Here is a 9,973-nt window from a genome sequence, read left to right as displayed (position 1 = left end):
ACCCCCCAGCCCCCGCAGGGGGGCACGTGCCCCACCGGGGCGGGGCGGGGGCTGCCCGGGGGGGCCGTGCGGGCCCTGCCGCCCCCGCGGGGGGCGCTCGGGGGCGCGGGGACCCCGACGGCAGCGCCCCCCCCCCCCCCCCCCCCCCGCACCGAGCCGGGGCCCCTCGCGCTGCGCTGCTGCCCCCTGGCGGCGGCCCGCGGCACGGCGCGCCGCCCCCCATTGGCGGCGGCTGCTGTCTGTCAAGGGGCCCGCCCCCCGCTATCGGCCGCCGGCGCGGGGCCGGGGGGCACACACACACGGGACGGGGACGGGGACGGGACAGCCTCGCCCCCGGGACCGGCCGTGACACGCGGGAGCCTCCCGGTAACGGCCGGGCCGACCCCGGGGCCCGGCTGCGGGGCGGGGCCAACGGCAGCGCCGCGCTCCCCGCCGCGCCCAGCAGGGGGCGCCCGCGCCCCGCGTCGCCGGCCCGTTCCCGGCATGCCCAGCGGCGCGCGGGGCGCGGCGGGAGCCGTAGTCACGGGCGGCGGCGGCGGCGGCGGCGGCGGCGGCCCCGCCCCGAACCCGGAAGTGAGCGGGGAGGCGGAGGAGGTTCTAAGATGGCGTCGCCTCCTCAGGGGGGCCCGATGGCGATCGCCATGCGGCTGCGGAACCAGCTCCAGGCCGTCTACAAGATGGACCCGCTCCGGAACGAGGCGAGCGGCGGCGGCCGGCGGCGCCGTGCCGGCGCATGCGCGGGCGGAAGAGCGCGCCGCGACAACGCTCCGGGGGGGGGGGGCGGGGGGGGGGGGGGTGCGCCGGGGACACGCATGCGCCGGTCCGCCCCCGCCGCGGGTGGGCGGGGCCAGGGGCGGTGGGTGGGCGGGGCCAGGTGTGATGGGCGAGGCGCAGGTGAGGGGCGGGGCCAGGAGCAGGGTGGGCGGGGCCTGGCGCAGGGGTGGGGCACGGGTGATTTAAGCCCTGCCCTGAGCGCTGCTTTTTCGGGGCGGGGCTTTTTCGGGGCGGGGCTTTTTCGGGGCGGGGCAGGGCGTGGCAGGGCGTGGCAGCTCCCGGGGGGTGGGGGAGGCTGTCAGTGCAGGTGCTGCGCCCCACAGCAGGAGAGAGGCTACCCCCAGCCGTCACCCCCGGCCCCCCACCCCATGGTGCTGGGGGGGGCTCTGCGCCCTGAGGCCGGGCTGTGGGGCGAGGCCACAGGTGAGCAGGGGCACGGGGGGGGGGGCCCTTGCATGGCCCAGGGGGGCTCTTCCACCCGTGCCGCCCCTGTGCTCCCCCTTGCTGTGCCGTCCCTGGGCGTCTCGCTGCGCGTGGGGCAAGCAGGGGGCTGCGGGGGGGTGGGAGGCTGGTGTGCCCCTGCAGGGTGCCCCGGGGGGGGGAGCGGGCGACAGCAGCGCGTCTCTGCAGGAGGAGGTGAAGGTGAAGATGAAGGAGCTGAACGAGCACATCGTGTGCTGCCTGTGCGCCGGGTACTTCATCGATGCCACCACCATCACCGAGTGCCTGCACACGTGTGAGTCCCCGGCGCTGTGGGTCCCCCCCATGGATGGGGGGCGGGGGGGGCTTGCAGACCCTCCCCTGCCCGCCGCCCCGCGACTGTGCCTTCTGCCAGGGGGGCCAAGGGGGACGTGTCCCACTGGTCAGTGCTGGGTGTGTGGGGCTGTGCCACCACCCCGGCCCCCCCCGACGCCCCCTCCCTCTGGCCACAGTCTGCAAGAGCTGCATCGTCAAGTACCTGCAGACCAGCAAGTACTGCCCCATGTGCAACACCAAGATCCACGAGACGCAGCCGCTGCTCAACCTCAAGCTGGACCGCGTCATGCAGGACATTGTCTACAAGCTGGTGCCTGGTCTGCAGGAGAGTGAGTGTCCCGGGGGGGGGCCAGGATCGGGCGTCCCTGGCACCAGTGTCTTGCAGAACGACATGGGGAGGAGCTGTGAGGGGAAGGGCACAGGGAAAAACTGGAGATTTTGGGGGGGGCACCTCCTTACTGGGTGTGGGAGGGTCTGTGGGTCGTGGTGCTCTAAATCCCGCAGCTGCTAGAGCTTGGCTGGGAAGAGAGGGTGGGGGGCGCTTCTTGCTATGTAAAACCAGTTGTAGAGTGAGGGAGAAAGCAGGACAAACGGCCCCCGGTCACGGAAGCAGGTGCTGGGGGGCTGCAGGGGCCCAGGAAGCACGTGGGGGTGTTTGGGGATGGGGAGCAGAGCGAGGCGGGGGCTCGGCGCTGGCACCGCGTGGGTTGGGGGGTTCGGGCACAGGGACCCACGGGATGCTCTGGCTGTGCCGCGGCTCTGTCCCTTCCCCCCAGCCGTGCCGGTGGGTAGAGCAGCCGCAGCTCCCCGGGGCTGGGGGGGGGCAATGGGTCAAGGAGTGTGTGGGGGGGTGCTTTTTGGGGGGGTCTGCAACCGGCTCAGCCCCCTCGGGCTGCGGCAGCCGGCCGTGCTCGGCGCTGCGGGGACGGGAGGTCCGTGAGCCGCGTCCCCCAGGCCAGGCGCTGAGTGACGGCGCGGTGAACCGGCGGATGGTGGTGGTGAATGCAAAGCAGCACGCTGGAGAGGGGGGGGCAGCCCCCCCGCCCCACCGCAGGCGCAGCCGTGGGCTCGAGATTAGCCACTGTCAGTCAGGACGGGGATGGGGACGGCGCTGGGGACACCTCGGTGGAAATGTCAGCCTGCCACGGGGGGATGGAGGCCTGGGGAGGAGGGGGGGGACGCAGCAAACACGCAGCGTGGGCTCTGGTCCCCTGCTCCACGGCGGGGAGGGGGGAATGAGGGGGGAGGTGCCAGGGGGACAGGGACAGGGATGGGGACAGGACCCCTGGCACATGGCGGGGGCTTGGTGGAGACCCCGGGGGGGCACAGGGGGGAGTGTCTGGCGGCAGGAGAGGCGCTGGCTGTCGGCTGCGTTGCCCAGCCAAGGTCAGAGCGGTGGGACGGGCCGAAGGCAGCCCGGGGACCCCCACCCACCCCAGGCACCGCAGGCAGGAAGCCGTGATGGGCTGGGGGGGGGGGCACGCGGGGCGAGGGGGTGTCCCTCAGCAGCGCCGGCCTCTCCCCCACAGGTGAAGAGAAGAGGATCCGGGAATTCTACCAGTCCCGCGGCCTCGACCGGGTGACGCAGCCCAGCAGTGAGGGTGGGCACGCTCGGGGGCCGCGACCAGACCTGGGGGGGGGAGAGGGGGGTGGTCTCACTGCGGCGTCTCCGGCTGAGTCCCGCCCCCCTCCCCGCGTCTCCCCAGACACAGTCGGGGGTGACCCCATGGGGCTCCCCTACAGCACCTTCGATCACTCCCGCGCCCATTACTTCCGCTACGACGAGCACGTCTCGCTCTGCCTGGAGAAGCAGAGGTGAGTGCCGGCAGCGCGGGGGGGTCCTGGCTCCCCGCTGCCCCAGCTCTGCGTGTGTGTGTGTGAGTGTGTGCCCCCCCAGCCCGCAGCCCTGCCCGGCGGCTGCAGGGACGGGCGCTGCGCAGCTGCCCGCCGGCTCCGACAGCAAAGTCAATAAGCGGCAGCTCCGGGGGCTGTGATGGGATCGATGGCTGCAGCTCAGCTGCCGGCCCCGTGTGACGGGCGGGGGGGGGTCACCCCGCACCCCTGCGCCAGGCTGTGCGCAGGGACGGGCAGGGGGTACAGCCCGCAGCCCCCCACCTCCCAGCACTGGAGCTGGCAGGCTGCCCCTTCTCTTCCCTCCGCAGCTCCAGCAAGGACAAGAGCAAGGCCGTGCTGCAGGTGAGGGGGGGGTCCCTGCACCGGGCCCCAAGCCCCCCCAGCTCTGCCCACACCCGGCCCCACAGCCCTCGCTCCGGGCTCGGCTTGGTGCGTGGGGTCCCAGGTGGGGAGGGGGCTGGGGGGAGCTGAGACCCCCCCGCCCCGACCCGCTCTGCCCCTTGCAGCAGAAGTACGTGAGATGCTCCGTGCGGGCCCAAATCCGGCACCTGCGGAGGGTCCTGTGCCACCGCCTGGGGCTGCCGCTGCAGCACGTGAGTGGGGGGGCCGGGAGAGCTTCACAGGTGTGGGGGGGGTCGTGGGCCCCCCACCCCACCCCAACACAGCCTCCCCGCGCGTAGGTGCAGATCCTGTTCAACAACGAGGCCCTCCCCGACCACATGACGATGAAGCAGCTCTGGCTCTCGCGCTGGTTTGGCAAGGTGGGACCCGCTGCCCCCCACCCTGCCGCGAGGGATCTGCCCCCCGGGGGCCCCATCCCGGGCCGGGGAGTGGCGGGGGGGCTCAGCCATGTCTGGTGGGGGGACCCTCCCCGGGAAAGCGGCTTGTGGCTCCAAGAACGCGGCAGTGGAGCGGGGAATCGGTGAATCAAGGATGATTAATGTCGCTCGCTGCAGCGGCGACCCGGGGGCCCCCCCACGGCTGCGTACCCCCCCCGCTATGGGTCGGGAGGGCGACGGGTCCCTGAAGGGGTTGGACAAGTTCACGGTGCAGCCCCGGGGCTCTTCGGGCTGCCTGGGGCCAGCCCTGCAGCAGGGGGGCTGCTCCCGCCCACCCCTGGGGTCCCGGGCTGGGGTACGGGGGGGGGGGGGGGTCTGCCCTGGGCTGGGGTACGGGGGGGTCTGCCCCGGGCTGGGGTACAGGGGGGTCTGCCCCATGGTGGGGGTGCCAGCAGCCCTGATCCCCCCTCCTTGCCTCACAGCCCGCGCCCCTCCTGCTGCACTACAGCATCAAGGACAAGAGGAGGTAGGGGCTGGGGGCGGGTGCTGCCCCCCCGGAGCGCAGCCCTGCTCCCGCGCCCCCCACCCTGCTCCCCCTAACTTAATGCTCCTCCTGCTCAAGTTTATTTTTTGAATAAAACTGTGGAAAATCCCCCACGCCTCCATTCTGCACGCTGGGGGCGTTTGGCTGGGGCTGGGGGGTAGCTACTGGGGACCCTGCTGAGCCCCCCCTCACCACCAGCACCTCCAGAAATGCGGGGGGGGGACACGACACGACACCCGCAGCCCCCCCCCAAGGGCTGCTGCAGTGGGGGGGTGCTGAGCCATGGGGTGCACTACAGGGGATGCTGGGGGGGCCCTGGGGAGCAGCGGCAGCGCTGGGGGGGTGGGTGGCTGGGCTGGGGGGGTGCAGCCCCCCCCCCCCCCCGGCAGTGCCGGCACAGGGGGCGCGCAGCCCCTCGGCCGAGCGCAGTTGTGCGGGCGCTCAGCAGATTAATCACCGTCACGGCTGCCTGGCGCACGTCCCGGCCCCCCCCCCACCCCCCACCCCCCACCCACCCCCCCCCGCCGCCGGGGCCAGAATCCCAATGAGGGGTGATGGGGAAATAACACGCCTGTCGCCTCGGCACAGGCTGCGCGCCCCCCGCCGCCCGCGCATAATGAGCCGTAATAAAGTCATGGGCCCTTTGATTGCCTGAGCGGGGGGGGGGGACACAGGGCGGCCCCCCCCCCGCTCCGCTCCCCAGCGCTTGCCTAATTAGCTCGCTATTGTGGGGAAATATCGCAGCCATCTGGGCCGCTGCCGGAGCGCGGGGAGGTCGGGCGTGCGGCAGCCCCGGGCCCAGCTGCCGGTGCGGGGTGGCTCGGGGGTCCCCCGGTGTGGGGGTGTGCCCCCCCCACCACCACCCCCGCCACCCCAGAGCAGGGCTGGGATGCGCTTCCCCCTTTTTCCCGGGCCCTGCAAACACGATCCGGCGGCTGCGGCCCCTATTCCTGGTGCAGGAACAGGTGCCGGGGCCGCGGGTCCCGGCCCCCCCCCCCCCCCGGCAAAACGGCTCCGGGGGGACCCCTCGGAGGGGTGACCGCGAGCCGGGTGGGACGTCCCCGCGGGTCCTGGTCCTGCTGGGGAAGCCCCGGCCCCGCTCCGTGCCCCCCGGCACGCCGGTGATGGTGCTCAGACGTGCCGCGGGGGGGGTCGCTGGGGCCAGCAGCCCCTCTGCCCCCACCCTCGCCCCCCGAGCCGGGTGTCCCGGGACCCCCCCAGCCTCGGTGGACGTGGCACGGAGCCATCGGGCAGGCTGTGCGCGCGTGTGTGTGTGTGTCCGTACCCACCCCCCCACCCACCCACCCCAGCCCACGGGGGACACGTGGCCCGTCCCTCGCCCCCAGCTCCGCACCGCGGCTGACCCCGCGCCCGGGACCCCCCGAGCCGCCGCGGGGGGATCCGGTTACCGGCCCCTCTCCCCGGCCCAGCTGTCGGCCATCCCTCACTCGGGCGCGGGGGCGGCCGCAGCCCCCCCGTCCCCAAAGCCCCTGCTAAGTACGTGGTGAAATGCGGGCGGAGGCCGGGGGTCGGCGGGACACGGGGCTGCACCGCTGGTCCTGGGACCGGGCTCCGTGTCCGGCCGGGTCTCCCCGGGCTGGTGGGGAGTGGGGGACGCTGTGCCCCCCCCCCCGCCCAGCCCCACAAACACCCTCGCAGCGCCGGGTCCCACCCAGCCCCGGGGTGCTGCGGGTGCGCGGAGCCTGTCACGGACCCTGCACACCCCCTCCCCGGCACCCACCGCAGCCCCCAGCCCGCCGGGGATGCGGGGTGGGGGTGCGGGATGGGGGTCCCAACCGGGGCCCGCCTGCGGGGGAGCGGGGAGGGCGGCGTGGCCGTGGGAGCGGACGGACAGACGGACGGGGATGGCGGGACGGCGGGGGCCGCCCCCGTGTCTTTCAGCAGCGGCTCTGGCAGCCGGTTACAGACGGCAGAGCAGGAAGCGGGAGCGGGGCCGGGGAGCCCCCCGCGCCCCCCCCAGCCCCGCGCCCCCTCACTTATCAGCGCCGGCCGCGGAGGAGCCTAATTCAAACCAACTGCGGGGCTGACGTTGGTAAATGAGCCCCCGCCGGGACGGGAGCGGGGGCTGGCGCGGGGGTCGGTACCAGCAGCCCCCCCGCCAGCAGCTTGGCCCCACCGCCTGTGCCCCCCCCCGGGGAATCGGGGGGTTTGGGGAGGCCTGGGGGTGCCCCAGGCAGCCATGGGGAGCGGGTTTCAAAGAGGGGGGGGGGCGGGATGCAGGATGAGCCCAGGGGGTGCAGGATGGTCTCGGGGGTGCGGGGAGCCCCCAGTCCCCACGGCCTGCCCCCGGCACAGGCTGATGCTGCGGGCAGTGCCGGGGTGCAGGCTGGGGGGGGGGGGGCACAGGTGCCGGGTTGGGGTCCTGCACCCCCGGCCCGGCCGCGGGGGCTGTGGGGGCCGGCTGCGGGCTGTGGTCACGCCGGTTAGTGCGGGGCGAAGGCACTTTGATACCCCACCACCCCCCCGCCCCGTCATGCTCCGAGGGGGCTAATGGCCCCGAGCTCCAGCCCGGCAGAGAGGGAAACCTGAGCCCCCCGTTCCCCCAGCCCTAACCTGGGGGGCGGCGGGGGCCACAGAGCCCAGCCGGGAGGAGCTGGGCACGGCCCCAGCTTGGCTCCCCACATCCGGGGGGCTGGGACCCCCGGGAGCTCCTCGGCCAAGTAGGGACCCCCAGGGCTCCCACTCCCCTGCTGCCAGGTCCCCAAATCAAGCCTGGCTCCTCACCGGGGACGGTGGCACCCCCAGTTCGGTGAGGGTCAGCACAGGGTGCCAGGGTGGGGGGCACAGCACAACCCCCCCCATCCTGTGCCCAGGTCCCCAGCACCCCATCCTGCTGCCCCCCTCCTGCCTCACAGCCCCTCTCCGCTGCCCCTCAGGGTAGGTGATGGGGGGATGGTGGGGCGCGCAGGCTGGGGGAGCTGGTCCCCACAGGGGACAGTGGGGACGCGGGGGCCTGTCCGAGGGGGGGCAGCCCGGCCCCCTCCAAAGTCTTCGTGTCACCTGGCTGCCCCACACGTGCTCATTCTGGGGGACTCCGTTCTCCCCCCCCCACACCCCATCCCATGGGCAGGTGCAGGGGCCAGACCGCCCCCCCCCGCCCCCCAGTGCCATCTGGGCAGCATGGCACAGGCAAGCGGTGCTGAGCACCCCGGCAGTGCTGAGCACCCCAACAGCACTGAGCACCCCGGCAGTGCTGAGCACCCCAGCAGCGCTGAGCACCCCGGCAGCGCTGAGCACCCCAGCAGTGCTGAGCACCCCAACAGCACTGAGCACCCCGGCAGTGCTGAGCACCCCAACAGCACTGAGCACCCTGGCAGTGCTGAGCACCCCAGCAGTGCTGAGCACCCCAACAGCGCTGAGCACCCTGGCAGTGCTGAGCACCCCAGCAGTGCTGAGCACCCCAGCAGTGCTGAGCACCCCAACAGCGCTGAGCACCCTGGCAGTGCTGAGCACCCCGGCAGTGCTGAGCACCCCAACAGCACTGAGCACCCTGGCAGTGCTGAGCACCCCAACAGCACTGAGCACCCCAACAGCACTGAGCACCCCGGCAGTGCTGAGCACCCCGGCTGCTCTGTCCCCGCCACGCTCCGGCGGCACCGTCTCCCGCGCCGGCTCCTGACAGAGACAAATGAGCCGCCCGCGCCCGCCACCGCCTTCACACCCCATTGCCGGGGCGAGCAGGGCAGTGCCCGGGGACCCGGTGCGTGGGGCCGGCCCGGTGACACCCCCCCAGTGCGCCCCGGGACAGACCCCCGCACCCCCTGCATGGTGTCACCGCAGCCTCCCCGGCTCCATCCCCGGCAGCGCCGTGCCGCACCGCGGGGCCCCGCTTGGCTGCCAACCCGCGGCACAGCGGGACCTGCCACCGCCGCTCTGCGGGCGCGGGATGGATGGGCACCACAGGGACACACGTGCCAGGACCCAGCCGGCACCATCCCGCTCCCTGGCCCCCTCCCACGCCGCAGCCCACCCTGGGGGCACCCACCGGGCCCGTCAGGGCACACGGCTGTCCCTGCCAGGCACCCCAGTGACCGCCGGCGCGCGGCATGGGCGCGCTGGCATATGGCTGTCATGGTGGGAAAGAGCTGTCACGTCGGTGCGGGGAAATTACCCCGTAACGAGGCGCGCTGGAGATTAGGCTAATGAGAAAATCAAAACACAATTTAATTCTTGTCACCGCCTGATCGTCTTTAAACGATGCCGCACGGTTCTGACGGGCCAGCATGCTGTGCCCACGTGCCCTCCGGCACCGCGCCGGCACCAAGCGGGCCCCGGCGGAGGCAGCGGCACTGGGGCGGGTGGGACGGCAGCGCCCGGCTTCCTGCCGGCTTCCCGAGGATGTGGGCACCGGCGCTGGCACCGGGATGCCCTGGCAGCGTGGGAACAGGGGGCGAGGGGGGCACCTTCCTGCGGAGAGAGGGGCCGCAGCGTGTCCAGACCCGGCCCCGGGGACCTTGCAGGGTGACCCCTCGCCACACAGTGCCCCCCAGGACCCTCACACCCCCCACAGCCGTGCTGTCCCCACCCCGGGGCTGGTGATGGGAGCAGCCGTGGCACCCCGCTCTGCCACCCGCACCCCCGGCCCCCCACCCCACTCCAGTGCTGAGTGAGTGACGGCAGGGTGGGTGCCCCCGGCAAACGGGGCGCCGGGGCCGGGTGCCTCCAGCCCATCTCAAGGCGTGGGCGCGCGGCGCGGCAGGGCCGTGGGAGCGGGGCGGGAGGGCACCCCCTCACCTTCCCCGGTTTATCTTGGACGGCGGCGTTTCCTCCAGCCCTTTGTCTGCGAGGCTGCGGCCGCCCGCGCACCCCCCCCCGGCCTTCCTGCGTGCCGCCGGGCCTGGCGACGGGGGATGCACACCGGGGCCACGCTCATGCCGCGGGACCACCGCCCTGGCACACCCCGCGGCCACGCGGGAGGAGGAGGAGGAGGAGGCAGCTCGACGCCCGCGGCCCCGCAGCCAGCCCCATGCGCACAGCGGCTGTGCAGGCGGGATGCGCATGGGATGCGCACGCGGGGTGGGCACGTGGGGTGCAGGTGTGGGGCGCTGGCAGGAGGGGTGACAGCCGGGTGCCGTGGGGTGGGTGCCGTGGGGTGGGTGCTGTGGGGTGGGTGCCACGGTGCCCGCCGGCCCCACCACTGCTGCGGCCGCAGCCCCCGCGCAGCCTTTGAAGTCGGGCGACTTCCTGCCCCGGTTTTATGGCCCGATCTGTCTGCGCCGCGCGCTTCCCCCGGCCATAAATCACT

At 73.8% G+C, this 9,973-nt stretch overlaps 1 protein-coding gene across 1 annotated transcript; it reads left to right on the top strand.

Moving 5' to 3' along the window:
* Positions 1-344: 344 nt before the first annotated feature.
* On the top strand, positions 345-4,815 carry LOC122154906 (polycomb group RING finger protein 1-like). The gene is made up of 9 exons (XM_042808070.1): positions 345-698; positions 1,405-1,510; positions 1,707-1,859; positions 3,060-3,131; positions 3,237-3,345; positions 3,693-3,726; positions 3,891-3,977; positions 4,065-4,145; positions 4,646-4,815. The coding sequence occupies exons 1-9, from the start codon at positions 603-605 to the stop codon at positions 4,691-4,693; spliced, it is 786 nt and encodes a 261-aa protein (XP_042664004.1). The 5' UTR covers positions 345-602; the 3' UTR covers positions 4,694-4,815.
* The last annotated feature ends 5,158 nt before the right edge of the window (positions 4,816-9,973 follow it).

Source organism: Tyto alba, unplaced genomic scaffold (genome assembly GCF_018691265.1).
Source record: "Tyto alba isolate M040663 unplaced genomic scaffold, T.alba_DEE_v4.0 Super-Scaffold_6, whole genome shotgun sequence".
In the NCBI taxonomy this organism is placed as follows: Eukaryota; Metazoa; Chordata; class Aves; order Strigiformes; family Tytonidae; genus Tyto; species Tyto alba.
This window is presented reverse-complemented; position numbering and strand designations above follow the sequence as displayed.

Coding starts and splice junctions, on each gene's coding strand:
- LOC122154906 (XM_042808070.1), top strand. CDS start 603: ATGGCGTCGCCTCCTCAGGGGGGCCCGATGGCGATCGCCATGCGGCTG. Junction 1,860..3,059: donor GGTGCCTGGTCTGCAGGAGA/GTGAGTGTCCCG, acceptor TCTCCCCCACAG/GTGAAGAGAAGAGGATCCGG. Junction 3,727..3,890: donor AGAGCAAGGCCGTGCTGCAG/GTGAGGGGGGGG, acceptor TGCCCCTTGCAG/CAGAAGTACGTGAGATGCTC.